Source organism: Tasmannia lanceolata, unplaced genomic scaffold, assembly GCF_043159265.1.
Source record: "Tasmannia lanceolata isolate RefF3 unplaced genomic scaffold, GAP_Taslan_0.1 ptg000015l, whole genome shotgun sequence".
NCBI lineage: Eukaryota > Viridiplantae > Streptophyta > Magnoliopsida > Canellales > Winteraceae > Tasmannia > Tasmannia lanceolata.
The window spans coordinates 56,749,951-56,771,717 of NW_027518692.1; the positions used below are offsets into that span (position 1 = coordinate 56,749,951).

Here is a 21,767-nt window from a genome sequence, read left to right on the forward strand (position 1 = left end):
GGCTTAGTTCCACTTGATTTCCCTTTAATTTCTATTATTTTGGTCCTTATTAATGCTTCCTTAATGCCTCTTATGAACCTATTCTAAGGATTGGACTATGCATTCTAATTTGACTTGAAGAACTTGATCTTCCTCACTTCAAGTTCTCTTTATCCTTGGATCTTCTAAGGCTTCTTTAAACTTCATTGATGCTCCAATGATGGATCCAATCACCTTGATCCAAGCTCCTTGACTTTGGTCATATGAACATATAAATCTAGAACTTAATTAGCAAAGTCATTAGTAACACAAATTCATTGTGTTTGGAATCATCAAAAACAAGATGGAAGATAGCCAGGGGTTGAACCATTGATCTAACATCTATGTTGTAAGAGAAACATTATCTTTTAATGTAAATGTTATAAATATCATCTAAAGAAGATTGCTTGCTGTAGTTTTTAGTTAATTATTTTTCATCAACTAATTCCATTATAAAGAATAAGAACAGTGTCAGCATTTTAGTCTTGAGTAACTCTCCTATGTTTGTTTTCTTCATGCTTCAATGGTTATCTATTGAGATTTGTTTTTTTTATAGCTTTCCACTGTGTGAATTTCTTGACACTTATTTGAGTTAATAAGTATTTGTCATCATGAGCTTTGTTAATTGTGCAAATATGTCCAATTCATATGTTTTTCATTTATATGTGCAGGGCTATGATTCTTGTAGTAGGATGGATAGTGTTCCTCTCATCTTTCATTCCTGTACATTTCCTTTTGAGGGGGCATGATAAGTGGAGGCGAAAAATAGAGGTGAACGTTATAACCCTTTTGTAAATTTGCATGGACCCTAACCTCCATGTGATGCGTGCCATACTCTTCTGTGTAACTTCTCATTAAATATTTAAATGGTTGACTAATGCAAGATGTCTAGTTTTGATATTACTAATAATTTGCCAAATTTTAATCTTTGAAACTGTTGGTAAGTGCTTTAGTCATTTTTCTTTATTTTTAGTTTTCTCATCTTTTTTATTGTTCTAACTCTAGTTTGTTCTCTGATTAGTGGATGTAATTTGGTTTACGGTCATTATTTTAATAAGGCAACTTCACAGAAAGCCATAATTTGGTTTTCAATCATGATGCATTATTATCTCACTTTTTTTTTTTGAAAAGGTAACAAAATTTTATTCCAAGATATCATTCCCCTTATTTTATAAATTGCCATTATATTTTATTGTCTGGGCATTGTGGTCATCATATTCATAATAGTTTTTAGCTAATATCAAAAGAAAAGCTATTGGGTACCCTTATTTTTTCCGAAAAGGGACAGGAAACTACTTGTTTAATGATCTGACCATTCAATTTGTTGGTCCCCACCATGGATAGGCCATGCCACAAAAACTTTCCCCATTCGACCATTCTATCCCTTGAACTTGTGGTGTGTAAAATGGGTTGTTTAAAAAATGCAATGGTATAAAAATATCCAAAAATTGGAGGGTTAGGATTTTCAGGTGTTCCACGTGGAACCCATCCAATGTATGGCCTAGCAAATGAATGATTTGGATTTTAGATTATCGATCCAATGGACCCTGCCTATAAATTTGTACTTAGTATTTTTTCTTGGAAAAATACACATGGACACCATGAACTCATATAAAAAAGGGTCTGACAATGGGTGCCCTCCATGTCTTCAACTTTTAAATGGTATCAGAGAATGTTATAGCCACACATGCGAGAGTGTCCCGACTGGACCTGGCTGCAATAGAAAAGCACAGTCGAATCTTCAAGCCAGTCATGCCAAATGGCTCCCAGTGCCATTTTTTCGTTAATTTTTTTGTTTTGTTTTTTTTAAAACTGAGATATGTGAACTATATACTAACCTACAAATAAGTTGACATTAACCTATATTTACCGTAAGACCCAGGGGAACGGTAAATATAGGACGAAGAATCCGTGTCGGACATGTCTCGAATTCCAATGCTTTAGGATTCTTTGAGACACCTCTAGATCTCTTTTATCTGTTTTTTCTGAATAATACTACCACAACTTTACAATTACCGCATATTTTGAGTTTTAACCATACTATTATGTGAAAAAAAATTAAGAATTGATTAAAATATTTTGTTGAATCACGAATCGTTCTTTTTGAGGTTTGCTGAATTAGACATTCGATACCCGTGTCGGATTCCGACACTCGTATCTGTACTGATGCAACATAGGTGAGTTCTTATGGTAAAGGTCCAAAACCAAAGTTGACAATAAGGTACCAATCAAATAGAAATATTTTATCATTTTAGTTACAACTAAATGGTCAAATTTTCTCAACCCATCCAGGTCTGTCCAGTCCAACTAGCTCCCATCATTTAACTGCACATGCACACTTGGATTCTCGCTATGGACTTCTATGATATGGTCTCTCTTGAGCTTGCAGCCTTCACTTGTTTGAAGTTTTTCTTGTAACCATTAGCAATGATAGGATATTATATGATAGTCAATGTAAAATGGGGTAGCGGGCATCTATATAAGCCAAAATTAGCAACTTGGGAGCATATATGCCAATTTAGCTTAGATATTATATTGACAAAATGGCTCAGAAATTCATGTTTGGCTCTGGCTAGTTAGGACACAGTTGCTCTGTTGTTTCAGGATAGGGCCTGAGGTGGAATGCAGAAGACGTGGGAAGTGAGCTGTGAATTCTCTGGACATAAGGAACAAGTCTCGAAGTGTTCTCTTACATGAGAGGAGAGGGGGTAACCCCTCCCCTCTCCTCCTTGCTTTAGTCATTCTCTGGACATAAGCATCCCCATGTATGCAAAGCCAACAGAATCCGGGGTAATTGTAAACTGATCAGTTTTATTAGCAATCAGCAGATAAAAATGACAAGAATATCAAACAAGTAGATTCTGCAGCATCAAAGGGAAGATCAAAGTGGTATTGATGCCATAAAGTTTAAAAAAACCCAATAATATTATGTCCCATAAATTAACAATCACAATCTACATTTCAATCGTGTGCATTTATTCGTTATCAAGTATTCATGAAATATTATAGTTAGGAGTTGATATTCATTGTAATATTGTGTAAGTTCTGACTAACTGGATTTCATGTAGATTTCAATTCTAATGAATGACTTTCTGTTCATGATATATGGGTTTCTCATCAGAGGAAACTGGTGGAGTTAATGTGCAGCGTCTTTGTTGCTTCATGGACTGGGGTTGTCAGGTATCACGGGCCACAGCCCAGCATGCGCCCTAAGCAGGTATTATCTTTATTTTCTTCAGATCTGTATGGAACTCATAATGTTTATTCTATTATATAAATAGTAGAAATAACTAATATTTTCTTTATATAATACCGAATCCTCCCCTTCATCATTTAACAGGTATTTGTAGCCAATCATACTTCCATGATCGATTTCATTATTTTAGAACAGATGACAGCATTTGCTGTCATTATGCAGAAGCATCCTGGATGGGTTGGTAAGGGTTTTCTTGTAATTTTTCCATATTGACTATCCCTTGGTAGATATTCAGAAATTATATCTTTTTTTTGTCATCTGTTGAACTATTTGTGTTTATGGCCTAGGTCTTTTACAAAGAACCGTTTTGGAGAGCGTAGGTTGTAGTGGGTTCAATCGCACTGAGGCCAAAGATCGTGAAGATGTATCAAGAAAGTAAGCAACTAAGCATTGTGCTTCTTGGAATGAAAGGGCTGAAATATTTTGTGCAAATCATGATTCATATTATCACTTTTCTGAGCTTCTATTGTTCAGAATAAGAGATCATGCTCAAGGAGTTGACAACAATCCTCTTCTTATCTTTCCTGAGGGAACCTGTGTAAACAACCACTACACCGTCATGTTCCATAAGGTTTGTATGTTTTATTTTTTTCATGCATTAGCTGGGAACTGCATGCAATTATTTTATGTTTTAGAGCGGTCAGTGTACAAAGATCCAATCCATAGTAACATTTACTGGAACCCTTTGAAGTATAACCTGCACAGATATTGAAAACCTTCAACTTGAAGCATGAATTTCTCTATATTTTCAACTTCATTACACACAGATGTACTGCATGTCACGCCCCGAAACCCAAATCTTTTCAAGTCTCGGGGTACGACTGCCATAGGCGATCAATTATGGTTGTACTATAAGGGAAGATCTAACTTTCATTAAACAAACCATATAAATGATTCAGAGCATACATATATATATATATATATATATATATATATATATATATATATATATATATATATATATATATATATATGGGGAAACCTCAGATCAGTTATCTGCGCAAGAGCTCAAAAAATCATGTGGGCCCACATTGTTTGGATGATCCAAAGCATTCATTTGATAGGCCCTTACATAGATAGGGTGTGCCCAAAAAATCAGCTCCATAGGATCATCCTAACCCTTCAATTTTTGGAGGTTAAAAATGGATAGATTTGTGGAGGTTTATACCCATCCACTTTAACCTCCACAAATCGAAGGGTTAGGATAATCTTGTGGACCAGATTTTTTGTGCACACTCTATCTATCTTTGGACTATCCAAATGAATGCTTTGGATCATCCAAACAATGTGGGCCCATATGTTTTTTTGAGCTCTTGCTCAGATAACTTATCCGAGGTATCGTGCAGAAAACATTTCCCCTATATATATATATATATATATATATATATATATATATATATATATATATAGCTATCTTGTTGTAAAGCTCAAAAACATAACATTTCTATCTTGTTGTTCTCTCTACAACAATACACTTTCCAAAAAAAACAAAAGTTCAAATATACACTGATTCACACTGCAGCTCCAAGTTGAAATTTCTTAAGTCGCTTCCCAAAATATACTAACAGGATCTAAGCTCTAGCTCCCATCACGATCGCTCCTAGTTGAAATTTCTTAAGTCGCTTCCCAAAATATACCAACAGGATCTAAGCTCTGGCTCCCATGATCATCGTGAAAATTTTCATAATGGTAAGGGTGAGCTAAACCACTCAATAAGCAATTGAACCATGATCAAAAGTTCAAAATTCCACTTGAATATATGATTTAAATAGGTAAAAATCCCTAATGCTAAAATCAATCTACTTGAGTTCGAACGATTGTTCGATGAAACTATTCATATAATGAATTTCGAAAGTCAGGATATTTCTGAAATGAAACACATAATTAAAAAAAGACCCACGGAGCTTTTCAAAAATTCACATATCTTTCAGAAATTCACATATCCTATTTATCAAATAAGGCCGAACATACCTCCTGGCTTAAGGTTCAAATAATACCACATCAACATATGGATAGGTTCACATAATCTTCATTGATCGGATGAGGCCAACTATATCACGGGTTCACATATCCTCATTGATCAGATGAGGCCAAGTTACCTAGCCAGAGGTCTAATTCAGTACATATTCGTATAAAAATCAAAATCTTGATCAAGATATAAAACTTGACATAAATACATATAGAAATCAACAACATAGATTCAATGAGCGTAAAACTTGATTCAGAACTTAAATGCATGGAATTATGACCCATGGTAGTAGGAATAAAAAAATATCCTGCTCTTACAAAAGAAAACCTAGTATTTCCCCTTCAATTTTTTTCAAGAAACAGTATTAGATGACGGAAAAAAAACAAAGAACTGAAATTGAAAGGGATTAGAACCAAAAAACCATAGAAACACTTGCATGTATTCAAAACCCAAAGATTTATCTCTCAAATTTTCCCAAGAAACAATAATTGCTGGAAAAGAGAACAAATATATCATAAAAATCATAACCCTTGCATGCATTCAAACCCTAAGAACCCCCTTTCAAATCCTTCCAAGAAATGATAATTGATGGAAAAGAGAACAAAGAGATCATAAAAATCATAAGAACCCTTGCGTGACTTCCAAAACCCAAGAACACCCTTTGAAATCCTTCCAAGAAATGATAATTGGTGGAAAGAGAACAAGCAGATCATAAAGACAGTTACTTACAATCAAAAGCTTATGATTTTCCTTTCGTCCCTCTCTCCCTCTAGCCTTGTTTGATTTTTGTTGAAGAAACAACAAGATTTCCCTTATCACTTCATTCCTCTCTTCCTCTAACTTCTTACTGTTCTCTGAGTAAGAAGATATGTTTTTCTTTCACAAGACCAAGCTTTTACATTGGGTGGAAGTGGGTCGGTTATTTACATAAATATCCCTAGTAAGCTTGCATAAATACAAGGTTACAGGGTATTTACATGTAAAAGTCATTTAAGTAATTGTCTTTACTATTTAAATAAGGGAATACCCCTATTTGGATTTATTAAAAATAGTTTCAAGACCCTATTTTAAAAGGGTGAAAAGTCAACTTTCCGGTTCAGTACAAAATCTGTCCTTTTTCAGTCTTTTCGGGCCGTGTCAAAATCTTAACTTCCAAACGATGGGGTATTTCGCCAATTTTAAAAAGGGAAATGATATCAGCACAACCATGTTTTGATATTTTCACTAACTCATCTTGTCTCTTAGTGTTTAAAGAACTATCAAATGTTATTATAGTTCCCAAAAAGCTCTCACAAGCCAATTATAAAAGAAAAGACAAGCTGGGTTTGTGCAATTATTAAAACATGGTTGTGCTGATATCATTTCCCTTTTAAAAATTAATAAATTTTATCATACCCAAGCATTAGTAAATCCCAAAAGTCCGGTAAAAAAATCTCATAATTTGGTCTCTAAACATTAGTAAACTCCTTTTAATGAAATGTTAAAGTGAATTCTTCTTTTAACAAAGAAACATCATTATAGAAGCAATAAACACATTATTCTTTGACCTTTTTAATGAATTATTGTATGCATAATATTTTACAAAATGTTCTAGAATCTAGGCTGTAACATCATTCAAAAATTGTCCTTTAGCTTTTGTTAAAGATTGTAGAACTACATTGTGCTTCTCTAGCTTAGATCTTATGGATCTTTAATGCAAATCAGTTTAGCTACATCAACATGGGCCTTCCTTTCCTTAGTTAGATAAGGATAATTTTAGGATGCCTGTATCAATGCATGCTCTTTGTTGTCTTTAGGCGGATGCTTGATCAAAACATAAAACCAAACAAACCCATGTACAAAAAAACAAACAACATAGATACCATCTCCTTCAACTCCTGTCACACCACTCCAAAAAAGATGACGAACACAACATCTTCCCATCAAAGGTCCTTACATTTATATAAACACAATGGGCCCACATCGTTTGGGTGATGCAAACCATTCATTTGATGGGCCCTGATATAGAGAATTTGTGCCCAAAAAATCAGCTCCATAGGATCATCCTAATCCTTCAATTTGTGGAGGTTAAAATGGACGGGTATAAACCTTCACCAATTGACAAAACAAATCCGATATCACTATTTCACCTCCTGAGAAACCCATTTCATAAACAAAAAGTCCATTTCGTAAACCTGCTTATTTCTTTCAAAAAATCAAATAAAGGTCCATGTATGTGTACACCATAAACTTCAAATTCCTAATAAAATTTGATCAAAATTAAAAAATACATAATTCGCAAGAGTTAATAAAAAAAAAAGCTTTTTACATTGACAAGTTGGTAAATTTTGTCATTCCCAACGATTTCCCATTCTTCTCTAGTTCCCAATGATTTCCCCTTTTTTCTCTTGTTTCATAACCCAACCATAGAGATCGAGGTCGAGCACTCAAAGGGGAGGGATCAAAAGATAAAGCGAGAGATTCCGAGAGATAGGGTTTTAATACCCTCCTTTTGAATTCAATAAAAATAGTCCCAGTCTCATGTCTCACATTCTGTTGTTCAAAATGGAGGGATCAAGAGATAAAGAGGGAGATTCCAAAGGAAGCAGGATTCGTTCCCTGGACTGGGGAATCGCAATTCCCCGAACGCGGATCCGATTCGGGAATTGTTCAAAATGGAGGGATCAAAAATATAAAGAGGGAGATTCCAAAGGAAGCAGGATTCGTTCCCTGGACTAGGGAATCGCGATTCCCCGAACGCGGATCCGATTCAGGAATCGGTTCGAATCCCCGAAAATTGGGAATCGGGGTTCGGATTCGTCGGAACCCCGATTCCCAATTTTGGCAACCCTGATTCCCAATTTATGGGAACCTCGATTCCCAATTTTTAGAACCGTGATTCCCCGGCGAATCCCCGACGACTCTCCGGCAAACCCACGATTCCCGCTCCCAACCATCCTCGGAGCCTTCGATTTCTGCTTTCGAATCTCGAATCGAATCCCGCTTTCGATTCCCACCCTGGCAACTAGGGGTGTAAACGGATTGAATTCTAATCGGATATTGCTCTATCCGAATTCGAATTCGTTTAGAATAATCAGTATCCGTATCCGAATTCGGATTCGACGGATATTTATTATTTCTTACCGAATTCGAATCTGAATCCGACGGATATTATTCGGATTCGAATATTATCCGTATCCGTTTATCCAGATTCAAATCCGAATTCGAATTCATAAACGAATGTCCGAATTTAAATCTGAATTCGAGTCCAGTATCCGAATTCATATCCGAATGTCTGAATTCATATCCAAATTCGAAAAAATCATATCCAAATGTCCGAATTCAATTCAACAAGAATGCTCGTTGGATCCTCAGGAGATTGGCCGGATTTAGAACCCAAACAATGGTTGAAACCCCTTTCTTCCCTTTTAGTGCTCTTCGGGAAAAAAAAGAGTGAGGAAACTGCAATTTCATAAAACCCATCTCAAATAAATAGGAAACAAAACGGGTGTTGTGGCATCAATTAAACTACAAAAAGAAATCTAACCGATTAAGCAATCTCAGGCATCCACAATGACCAAGCCAAAATACAGATCTACATCATTCTAATCAATATGATTCACATATTAGCTTTGAATTAAAGAGAGGAGAAATAGATTACTTGAGTCTTGGATCCAATATATTAGCTTCTGGTCTCTAATCTCGATGCTACACTTGCGGATTGTGGTGGCAATGGAGATGGCGTGTGATGGGGGAGGTCCATGGTGATCAAGGAAGTAGCGGCAAGGGAGCTGCAAATCCTCTTCCTTATATTCTCCTCTCTCTCTCTCTGTATTTTTGGAAAATGAGAAGAGCCCCCTCCTTTGATGCCCTTATTGGATGGGTTATAAAGGAAAATGATATTCTCTCTGGTGGAGTTAGAGGATGATGGTGGTTGAGAGAAGGGAGTGGTAGATCTAGGGTTTAATGAAGGTCAATGGTGATGGTGATGATGATGGTGGTTGTGGGGGCGGCTAGTGCAGGACGGCAAGGGAGGGCGGCATATCTGGCCGGAGAAGATGGGGGCGGCTAGGGTTTCTTCACAGCAGCTCTTGCCTCCTTTTTTTTCTGGATAATTCTTCTCATTTTTTAGGGTTTTGAGAAATTAGATTGTGTATTTGTGCAAGCCATTTCATTCCTCACTCCCGCCCTTTAACTTCATGCAACCCCCTTTTAGTGTATTTAATTATTTATGGACTTTTCTTTTACTCTCAATGTGGCTGTCCATAGCAAACAACAGGGTTTTGAGAAATTAGATGGTGTAAGCCCTTAGTCCCTTGTTTCTTAAAAGGTACTGTATGGACACACTATAGGATGATCCGTCAATGTGATGGGCTACAAAGAATATAGGTTGTGCCAAAAAAAATCAAGATGATCTAAACCGTCCATGTGATGGACCACAAAGTAAATAGGTTGTGCTTGTGCCCAAAAATTCATTTCTACAGGATGATGCCAACCCTCCGATCTCTACAGGAATGCATATTGTGGAAATCTCTATAGATCGGAGGGCTAAGATCATCCCATGGAAATGATTTTTGGGGAAATACCTATTTATGTTGTGTTCCATCACATGGACGGTTTGGATCATCCTATGATGTGGTCCATATAGTACTTTTTGAAGAAAAAAACGAGCTTATAAGGGCTTACACCATATAAAATCTCATTTTACAAATATATTTCCTTAACACACTTTTCCACAAAATTACAACAATCCAAACAAGGCCAAGCTAGTTAACTTTAGATAGAAATAATTAACCCCTCTAAGGCTCAAGTAACCATATTCTATCTTAAGTTAACTCCCTGTTTGGATTGTTGTACATAGGGGTGCAACTTGGGTCGGGCTCAACCCGAACCCAATGGGTTCAACCCGATTTTGGCTCGGGTTGGGTTGGCATTTTCTCAGGTTGGGTTGGGTTAGGGTTGGGAAAAGCCAACCCGATTTAATTTCGGGTTGGGTTAGGGTTGAGGTCTTGGCAGCCAGACCTGAACCCGATCTCTGTCCTCTAGTTTTGTCATGTTTTCTAGGATTATGCTTTTTTCCTTGTGTTTTTCGAATTTCTAAAAAATTAGTTTTTCAGAATTTCCCAATCTTGGACTACGTCAACTGAATGTTAAAGGGTATTTTATTTCCCAAAATACTCTCAAAAATTGAGTTTAAAGCGAGATTGAGTTCAGGTCGGGTATTTTGGGAAATAATTTTTTCGAATTTCCCAAAATTTCGAATGTCCGTTTGGGTTAGGGTTGAGGTCTTGTCACCATTTTCTTCTTTACTCAGTTTTTGAGAGTATTTTGGGAATAAAATACCCTTTAAAAATTATTTTAAAAATAATAAAATGAATCCGGATTATATGAATTCGAATGCGAATCCGGATATCCAAGTTTGAATGCGAATCCAGATATCCGAATTCGAATACGAATTCGGATATACGGATACGGATGCGGATATTCAGAATAAACGGATGTACTTGTCGGATTCGGATGTTAAACGGATCAGATGTACCATTTACCAGATTCGGACCGTTAAGAACCGGATATCTCCTAAACGGATTCGGATAATATTTGCTTTAAACGGATTCGGATGCAGACGGTAATCGAATTTTCGAATATCCATTTACACCCCTACTGGCAACCTTGGCGATTCCAGATTCGGTGCGAGAGAGATAGGGTTTTAGATGGAAAAGGATGCGAGGATAGAAATAGGGACAGGGTTTTCAGATGGGCGAGAGAGCCCCCACCACAGACGCACCCCCCCCCCCAGTGGCCGGCTTAAGTTAAATTGGGTTACACATTCACTTCTGCAACAGAACTTATTTACGTGAAAATCAATACTCCCCATTTGAATTCAATAAAATACTCTCAGGTTCGACTTCTGAAAAGATAAAAAATGAACTTTCCAATTCATAAATAAAATCCAACTTTTTAGGGGTTGGGTCAAATTTTCTACTTTTAATTGCTGGGTTATTTTGCCAATCTTAAAGTCTTATAATTTCTATTGTGTCTAAAGGGCGGTCCAGTGCACGAGGCTCTCGCCATTACGGGGTCTGGGGAGGGCTAGATGTACACAGCCTTACTCCTGCTTTGCAGAGAGACTGTTTCCCAAATATTTCGATGAGAAAAGCCTTATATTTTTTGTTTCCCGAATATTTTCATATATATAACTCAAAATAAATTTTATCTAAAGCAATCCATTTAATTTTGAAGCACTAGAATTATGGGGTTGTTCGGTTAAGTCTACAAGTGCAGAATTGGTTCATCTACTTTGATGATTCTGTCTTTAACATGAATGGGTTCATCTAGTTTAATGCTTCTGTCTTAACCACTATTAACATGAGCTATGTATAGCAATTTTAAAAAAAAACAGGACCAATGTATATGATCTTAGTTCTGTGTTCTGACACATTTTGCAGCATTTTTAAATAGAAAAGAGAGCATTTTTTCTAGTAGCATTCTTACATGACTGTCTTCCATATAGTCTGGAATGTACAAAGTATTGGTAGCAATCAGATTTCTGCACATTTATGGAAACCTGAAACACTGACCAAGTGTTATTGCACTTTGAACTGATGTACATGGAGAGTTCCTATTTTCCTTAAACTTTAAAGACTTTGGTATTAGAAATTGAAATAAACTATTCTATGCTCATTCTGTTTTTGTTTTGCGGTAGATTCAATCCATATTATATCAGCTCTTGAAAAAGCTCATCAGCTGTTTTAGGTGGTTTACTTGATCAATTGAGTTTCTACATTAGTAGGAATCGGGTTCTGTTAGGCTATGTTTGAATGTGGTAGAAGAGGACTCTCTCACTGTTATAAGGTGGCTAAGAGACACTCATTCTGTACCTTGGAGATTTGCAGCTCTGTTTGATGAGATTTAGGACAGGATTGGAACCTCTTCGATATGTTTCAATCATGTAAGGCGGACAACAAATGGAGAGGCAAGCAAGCTTGCTAGAGAGGAGGTACATAGGGAGAGAGTGGAGCTTTTCGATTTTCTCCCTCCATAGCTAGCGTTTTTTGCCTTTATTTCTTCTGTATTTTTTCCGCTCTATTCGCCCTTCCTTTATATCCTTCGGGATCTCCTCGGTCTTCGATTTTTCAATGAATCGATCCTTAGCATTAAAAAAAAGGAATGTTTGAATTCGGGGGTTGGCTTGGAGAGTAGTGGAATAAGAAGTCAGAAGGGAGGAGACAAGCATTTGATTTGTCTAGAATTACTTCTCGGAGAATAAGTGTTTGGTTGTGCGGCATAGACTCGGAGAGTAGTGGAAAAGGTAAAGGTGTCATTACCAATATAGAGAGTGAAGATAGACAGAAACACCTTTTCCAAAAAAATTCTACCAAAATTCTCCATTTTGGTAGAATTTGGTTTGAAAGTGAGAAGGGGGGACGTGAATGCCACATGGGCGCCACATGGCAAAAAAGCAATAACATTTTGGGAGTCTCCTGGAATTTCAATGCAGTATTGGCAACCAAACACTGCCTTATTGAACTGACATTGTTGCTGGCATTGGTTGCCTGTCAAAGATATCTGTATACCCTGTTCCCCAGTGCATTTGCCTACTCTTAGTAGTAGTTGTTGGGTGTCATGACATGTTCTCATTGTGCAACGATGAGTGGCTTTTCTAGTTTCATTGTCAAGAATGGTGATTTTAGTTGATTTAAAGCTTTATTTCTGGTTCTTGTTAGTGATGTCAACTTTTCTCTGACCTTTTCAGGGCGCTTTTGAAGCCGGATGCACTGTTTGCCCAATAGCAATCAAATACAATAAAATTTTTGTTGATGCCTTTTGGAACAGCAAAAAGTAAGGATATGCATGATGGAACTACTTAAATATGTAGACATCCTATCCTATGCTTATGTTGCAAGTATCTGTATACTATATATTATTTTATTGCTAGATACCATATCTCATCTCATCTATTGTGCTCCTCTCAAATTTCCTTGTATTTATAGTCTGTAAATAACAGTATCGGGTGGTAATACTAGTATCTCACCATTAGATTTAGTCTTGCCCTTTTCACCTCACCTTTCTATTTAATCACTGTAAAATATACGAGTCACCTGGAAGCTTCAATTTTCGATATTTTTAACTGGCTATCAAACTGTAACACATTTGATGATTCCATTGAGCATTTTTAAATTATGTATTCAGTGTAGAAAAATATACAATTGCCTCCAAATTTGATGAATTAAATCCATCTTTTTGCAATGTTTCTGTAATTCAATTCCCCCCCTTCCCCCCCGAGAACTACATCTTCAGGGCTGTGTAACGTGGATATGTGTTTTTGACATTTTGTGTAGTCAGAAAAAGGTAGGAGGGGTCAAACATAGGGATCCTGAAAAACTTCACACGACATCCATGCAATTATATGATAATATTGCATGATACTTTAGAAATATAAACATTCGCTGGTAAAAGCAACACATTAGAAAAGTTAACTATTAACTCATAAAAATAAGGCATGGAGATTTCATCTAGACTAATAGGATTACATTAAACCTTTGATACCCAGAAACCTGTATAGGCCCAATGTATCGTATCTTACACGATACTGATACTGATACTTCAAGGGTACTTTTGTTTGTTGTATTTTAACTATTATGCATTCCAGATTAACGGTACTTTCGTCAAGTTATTTCTCTTGCCTCTTGTGTGTCGGGGTTGCATATTTGTAATTTAATTTTCGAGTATGAGTCTGATAGATCATATAATAAGTATATTCTTAATTCCTTTTTCTTAGTCAAATATAGTTAGCTTTTGTGAGTTCTATGCAACTCCATCTTATGTCTCATGGTATCATGTGTCTTGGATACTGGTTGGATTCTGGAAAATGTGAAGTCATATTACTACTCAAGATTTAAGTATATATTTACTTCTAATAAAAAAGATCACTTTTGGCTTCCATGTTCATCATCTAACCTGTTAAAGCCACACGTGTGTGTGTGTGTGTGTGTGTGTGTGCGCCCATGTGCGTGTGTTTTCAATTTGATACCTGCTTTCCATCCAGCATGCTAATATCAGTATTTTGTTTCAGTTATGTTGTTAAATTTATCTGCCGTAATCATATATCATACTATGTTTCATTGAACTATTTACTTGGCAGGCAATCTTTTACAATGCATCTGCTCCGGCTTATGACATCATGGGCCGTTGTTTGTGATGTATGGTACTTGGAACCACAAAATCTAAAACCCAGAGAGACATCTATAGAATTTGCAGAAAGGTAAGCCATTGTGTACGGCTGTGCAATTACTACATTATGATATTGAGCGTACTTTTGTCTTGGTTCGAATTGACATAATAATGATGATTAGTAAAGATTTGTCTTGGTTCTATCTTATGAAAATAAGATTAATCTTTCATCTAAATTACTCTTTTTGTGTAGGGTCCGGAGCATAATTTCTGTTCGAGCTGGTCTTAAAATGGTTCCTTGGAATGGATACCTGAAATACTCTCATCTTAGCGGAAAGCATATGGAAGAAAAGTATGTGACACTATTATGTTTTTTGTCAAAATATAATGCGTATTTTCTTTTATTAAGTAACCAAGGCTACTTTTGCCATTTCTCTTAATACTGATATATTTGTTCATCGACCTAATTGGAAGCCGACTAACACATATTTTCACCCTAAATTGAATGTCGTCTCCTCCCTCTCACCTTCTTTGTGGTTCCTGAAGACACGACAAGATGAGAAGCGAGACGAGATGCCCATTGCAGACATGTTGTAATATGGTATCAGAGCATGTGATCTGATGTTTTTCCGAGCAACATACAAAAGGGGATCTGAAAGGAATGGACTGTTCTCATCTCCAAATCAAATATGATCATCTTCTCCTATTTTTCATATCTAAATCAAATCTGATCTCCCTTTTTCATCTCTTTCGCCATTTTTTGTTTTTGTGTGTTGATTCAAAGTTTGGAAGGAGTGTTTTGAAACAGATCTGATTGTTTCCTTTCTCTCCTTTTTTTCCTTTCCAAATGAGATCCAATCCGCCTCCCTGTTTATATCAGATCTGATCACACCCCAAAGTTCTTTTCCTTTTCTCCTTCCTGTGCAACAACTGCAATGTTCAGTTGTTGTACTGTGTTGTACGAGTTTAAATATCCTGTTTCATCTCTGGATGATGACCTTCTTATCGTTGGTTACTCTGCATTGACCGCGGTTGTTCGTGTGGACCAGATATGGTGCCAGTTCTGTAATGTGCTTATTGCGATTTACTGTCTAATTACTTGTCTTCATCGTGGTAGTACGGGTCAATCAGATCTGGTAGCAATTTGGGGATATGCTAAGTTTAATTTGCTCGGCTGATTCCCCGTGTTTTTTTGCATCGTGTGGTCAAGTAGTATCGTGCTCCTAAGATCTAATATATCATATCCGGCTATGTTGTGTATCAAATCTCCTCGTGCCCTGACAATATTGCAGTATGGATAGCGTTGCAGATTCTAAATCTGGTTTGTGAGTGTCTGGTGACTTGGTAGGCCAACAAATCACGTTTGTTAAAGTGAATGGATGAAATTATTTGGTTTGGGCTCAATCTTGTAAGATCTTTATTGGTGCCAAATGTATGTTCAAATATTTAACATCTGATCCTCCTACTACTATAAAAGATTGTGATGGCTGGACGAAAGATAATTATTTGATGATGACATGTCTATTTAATACCATAGAGCCTTCCATTAGTTTCACGGCTATATTCTTCAGCACTGCTAACCTGTGGGAAGCCTTTGAAGAACAATATTCTGACGGTTATTTTCTTCAGCACTGCTAAAGCCCTGTCGGAAGCCTTTAAAGAACAATATTCTCAAGGTAAAAATATAGCACAAATCCTTGAGTGAGTTCTATAGCACTCTCAAGGGCATGTGGGATGAGTGTAACACAAATCAACCTCCGTCTACCAACTTGGAGCTATCTAGGAAGCAATGTGAAGGGTTTTAGGCAGCTAAATTCTTGTCTTGGCAGAACGAATGGTGCCATTGACAGAACGAATCATACTGTGGATAAGTGTTGAGATATGTGAAGCCTGAGTAGGCTAACCAATGGTGCCAACTAAAAATCCACTGATAACTTAACAAAGCCTATCTGTGGGGATTGTAGCATTGTTGTCGATAAGTGTTGAGATAAATTTTGGAAGCCTGAGTTGGCTAATCAATGGTGCCAATTAAAAATCCACTGATAACCTAACACAGCCTATCTGTGGGGATTGTAGCATTGTTGTCCTCTCACGAGAAGAGTACCAAAAAACTTCAACAACCTTCCGTTGCGCATACCTTCGCTCTTGCTAACTTGCGTACCTATAATTTTTTAGTCCCCCAATGGGTCTTACTCTAGAGTCCTTAGGCAAGGAATGGTCTATCCGGCTACTTTTCTCTCTTTCCCATGTTTATATGTTTCTTGAAACCATCGTTCTTCCCTTGCGTATCAAGACCACTCGTCATTCATATTAAGAAGACCCAAAGCCTGTCCTCTACCCTCCTCCCCAAAATCTTCTTCACCCCAGCCGGCATCGAGGAAAGTGTGAGGGAATGATAGGTTCTCCTAAAACACTGGTTTATGGTGGGCCATAATCAACACCCAGAGGTCAAAAGGACCCAGTTTCCTCGAGTTGTTCGCACAAGAAGTCAAAACTTTTCAGCCCCAAAAGATCGAGAATCCTTTTTTTTTTTTTCGAATGGTAAAAGGATCGAGAATCCTCAGACCAGATCTCTTAACTAGCTTTCCGTTAGTCAATTAACTCATTCTCTAAAATTTTCTGTGACCTTTTATCCCTCGTTATTTTTTTCCAGGATTTAGAACATAACGGATTGTACTACCTAGATAGGTCTCTTCACTCTATTACTTTGTTGTCATCTACATCTCCTCTACAATGACATTCTCGTCTTGGGCATCCATCCTTGGAAAAGTTGCAGCAAATAGTTTCATGTCTTTGCTCTATTTCTGCTCGAGTGTGAATCACTTCAACTTGGGAAGCACCACAGTGCTGTCTTTCGAACACGTATTGAGAAAAGGAGTCGTGCACATTTCTCATTAGTCCATTCTGATATTTGGGTTCTATATTGTGTGTCTGAGTTTTAGGTTTTTAGCTCTTTGTTACATTCGTTGATAACTTTTTACGGATGACTTGGGTGTTTTTACTTAGAGATCATACTGAATCTGTCCCTATATTCAAAGCATTTCATAAAAAGTAAAAGTGCAATTTGACAAAAATACTTGTATTTTACGATCTTACAATGCTTTTAGAGTACATGCGAAAGGACATCTCATTATTTTGCTCTGAAAATGGTATAATCCATTATACATCACACTTCTTGCATTCATACTTCTTTTTTTTATTGGCAAGCTGGGGTTAGGCATGACCCCCATCAGATATATTAAAAATGGAGATAAGAGATACAGGGGGGACCGCAAGGGCAGATCTTGCATTCATACTTCACAACAAAACGGAGTTACAGAAAGAAAAAAATAGACATTTACTTGAAGTTGCTCACTGTGATGCTCCTATGCTCGTACCTAACGGCTTTGGGGGAGATGCTGTGTTAACTGATTAGTGCTCGTATCTAATTAGTGCCAATGTTACCTTCTTTGAGTGCACCTTATTTTTCTGATATTGGCTTCTCGGATTCAAATCTTATCCCTGCCATTCTCTTCCTAAGGATGATGCTCCTTCTCCATCTACAAACTTCTCCTTGTTTATACAAGACACATCAAGTAGGTCGCACAACCGAATGGTTGGCCACCCACCAACTCTTCAGATTTTCTTGTGGATCCTATCTCTACTGTCAATTCTTACAAAGACTTAGAAGCTCTTGTAGCACTCCAGAAAGGTTAAAGATTGTGTACTCAATATCCCATTAGTTGGTCAGTATATTTCATTTGACTAGATATTACCTTCCTATCGTTGCTTTTCATCATCATTTTCTGTTGTTTCAATTCCTAACAAATTTTAGGAAGCCCTCACTCATCCGAGGTGGAAGAGTCGGAAGACAACTATGGATGAAGAAACGCATGCTTTTGTGCTCGTAATATCCGTATGCTTACTAACTACTTTACCTAAGGGAAAGGTTGTAGTTGATTGTTGGTTGTTGGTTGTCTGTGGATGTTTTCTATAAAATGCCAACCTGATGGTAGTATTGAAAGGTTAATGGCCCGCCTGATCGCCAAGGCCCACACTCAAACATGTGGTGTCGATTGTTTTGAGAGTTTCCAATCACAAGGCTTTATTCTGTTCATGTTTTTATCTCTGTTGTTTTCCACTTCAGCTAGCCATTGTTTCAATTCGATGTCAAAAACGACTTTCAGCAGGAGATCTTCATGAGAAAGTTTACATGGAGCAACCCCGGGGATTGTTGCTCATGGAGAGAATACGGTATGAAAAATGCAAAAATACACTTAGGAGCTTAAACAACCTCCTAGAGCATGGTTTGACAAGCTTAGAAAAGTAGTTGTATCCCTTGGATTTGGTCGAAGCTATGCCTATCATTCTGTTTTTGTTCAACACAGAACATTCGATATAATTGTATTAATTGTGTATGTTGATGATATATTGATATTATCATTTTTGGCAATGACAAAGTTGGGATAGATAAAATGAAGAGAGCTTAAGCAACATTTTTAGACGAGATCTTGTGCAGCTACACTATTTTCTATGCATAGAGGTTTCAAGGAAAAAAGTTGGCATAAGTCTATCTCAAAGGAAGTATGTGACAGGCCTCTCTAACCATAAAAAACGGAAGTATGTGACAGATCTTCTCACTGAAACGGGAATATACAGAGACACCTATGGATCCAAATGTAAAAAAATTATGTGACTGGTGTTCAATTTGCAAATCCAAAGACGTAAATACGTCTCTAGTTGGGAAACTAATCTATCTCACTGTCACTAGTCCTGATATCATTTTTGTCGTGGGTGTGGTTCGTCAATTTATGCATTCTCCTACTCAATTGCATTGGGAAGTTGTATGCAAAATTCTTCGGTATCATACAAAATTCTTCGGTATCTCAAGAATGCTCAAGGGAAAGGCCTTGAATACAAAAAAAGATGACATTGTTATTATTAGCTACTCAAATGCCATTGGAGCTGCATCATTTTGTCTGTTAGAAGATCTACCACGGGCTACTGTACATTTGTTGGTTGAAATCTTGTATCTTGGATAAGCAAGAAACAAAATGTTGTGGCGCGTTCAAGTGCCGAAGCTGAATATAAAGCAATGGCGCATACCTCTAGCGACTCTCCTGAGCAGACGAGACATGAAACCATTTATTAGTTGGGGTCCAGTTCCCAACTTAAATAGGCTATGGCCAGCTAATCATCTGCATAAGATCATCCTAACCCTTCAATCTGAAGTTTCTATGATAAGCTGCCCCTCGACAGATTGGTGGGCTAGGATGGTTAGGATGATCCTTTAGAGATGATTTTCGGTAGGCAGCCGATTAAACATATGAATGATCTTGATCATCAAATAATGGGGGCCCTATTTTTTTTTTCTACAATACTTCGTCTTTCGTGGACACAATTATAATTAATATGAGATTATCAGTGATGCTTTTTTGGATAACACTAATATAGAACAGTGTAATTACATTAATCTTAACAATATTATTCCTTTCATATTTTCAGGCAACAAATCTTTGCAGAGTCAGTGTTGCATCGCCTTGAAGAAAAATGAAAAGGTATTTCTCGTGTATGGTCATTTTCTTCTGGCTTTCTCATTTTAGTGATGTAATTACTGTACACTAATGTAGAGAGACATACATTCTGGCATGCATGGATTCACTGACTACATACAAGCTTAATTTGGAAAAAATGGTGTGAAATTTTCAGGCACACCTGGTTGTATCAGAGGAATGACTACTGTTATAATATCACAATCCAATGCAGATCTGATCGGCGGCGGTGTTAAGAGGTAAGCATATTTTGTTATATCGAATATCATTCATATGCCAACCCCAACTAGTTTGGGACAAAGGCTTTGTTGAGTTGTTGAGTTGTTGAGTTGAGATTATCATTCATATATTGTGGAATAAGTAGTCGGAACATGATCTAATCATGTTCAAAATGATGGGCCCACCAGGTAGTGTTTAGGATTTAGGGTTTAGGGTTCAAAGTTTAAGGTTTTAGGGTCTAGGGTTTAGCAAAATTATAGTATAATTTCAAATTCTGGCAAAAATTGGTCTGCCTTGTTAAAGTATAAAAGATAAATAACGCCTTTCTCCAATAGCTTATGCTTTTGGAGAAGTTGGTAAGTTAACATACCTATTATCCAAATATTGTCTTGATCAGGCAACCACAGCCGTCCGATCAGTAGAAGTTGTTTCCTTCTAACCGTGAATCTTAAACATTTATTTTGCAGGCCGCTAATTGGAGAATAAACATTACTAAACCAGGTTTGTTTTGTAATTAGAGCTTACTCTGTTTTCAGATACTGTTTGAGAAACCATAGTTATTAACTGCAATACTAAACCAGGCTCTTCCTTCTGTTCTCACACGCCATTTTATAGTACATGTTAACAAAAAATCGGTGTATAACATCTATTTTCCACTTGCGCAGTTTAGATTCCCACAAAATTTCCTTGGGTTTGTTTTGGAAGTTTCATAGGTTTTCCTCACATTTTCTTTCTCTACCTTGTATCACAAAGTTGCACACTTACCTTATGGCCTTTAGCTTAGGGATGTCAATGAACCTAGACAGTCCTATGGATTAATAGACATGATTTGCTCACACCTGTTGAATTCGAACTGTGTCCATCGTATCCACAGCATATGGCCTGAAATTATTTCGGACCGTGACCCAGATGTAGCCAAAAATAAAATCTGATGGAGGGCGTGAATGAATGAAAACGCTCTTCATATTTTCCTTCATTTATGCCTATGCGTAACGAGTATATTTGTTGCATTTTCCCAACAAACATCATCAGGTTGACAAGGCATGGACTTCCATATTTGAAAAGCTCATGTAATTTTGAGGCCCTTGAGCTATTTGTTTCTCTCCCTGACCCCTCCAATTGAGATGGGAGAAAAATAGGCAATTTCCTACCAATTGTGGACGGGGCTTCCTCGTTTTATATTTTACTTGGTGGATGAGTGGAGAACTTCACTTGTGGACAAATGATTCTCCTGGATGCTTCTGCAAATAATTTACTATTGAATGTGACCCTTGGTTTGGTTGGGCCATATGGCCAATCACTAAAATATTTATTATTGGATACTAGGATTGCATCATTGCCATAGGAGATCCAAAGCAAGCCCTATCAGATGGACGGTTTGGATCAGTCGAAGGTGGGACCCACTGTGTAGTAGTAGATGGCGTGCCTTGTTGATTACAATGGGGAGGGCCCACTATGACATGGTGGGTCCTAGCTTTGACTGATCTGAATCACTCCATTTGACCCGGCCTTTTGTTTTAGATCCCTTCATGAGAAGCCAATCTGTAATCTTAACATCCAATGGCATGCATCTTTTGTTTAGGTGATCTTTAACCGTCCTAAGCAAGGCCTTCGCCTTCAAAAA

The 21,767-nt window shown here is 37.1% G+C and overlaps 1 protein-coding gene across 1 annotated transcript in view; it reads left to right on the forward strand.

The window, feature by feature from the left end:
* The window catches only part of LOC143892590 (glycerol-3-phosphate acyltransferase 9-like), a 30,596-nt gene extending 9,771 nt beyond the window's left edge, over positions 1–20,825 (forward strand). The window contains exons 4-14 of the mRNA XM_077397318.1: positions 690–789; positions 3,140–3,235; positions 3,359–3,455; positions 3,562–3,649; positions 3,749–3,845; positions 12,976–13,061; positions 14,365–14,484; positions 14,647–14,745; positions 19,878–19,930; positions 20,082–20,163; positions 20,611–20,825. Of these exons, the coding sequence (XP_077253433.1) occupies positions 690–789; positions 3,140–3,235; positions 3,359–3,455; positions 3,562–3,649; positions 3,749–3,845; positions 12,976–13,061; positions 14,365–14,484; positions 14,647–14,745; positions 19,878–19,926 (832 nt within the window). The 3' untranslated portion in view covers positions 19,927–19,930; positions 20,082–20,163; positions 20,611–20,825. The remainder of the gene's footprint in view (positions 1–689; positions 790–3,139; positions 3,236–3,358; positions 3,456–3,561; positions 3,650–3,748; positions 3,846–12,975; positions 13,062–14,364; positions 14,485–14,646; positions 14,746–19,877; positions 19,931–20,081; positions 20,164–20,610) is intronic.
* The last annotated feature ends 942 nt before the right edge of the window (positions 20,826–21,767 follow it).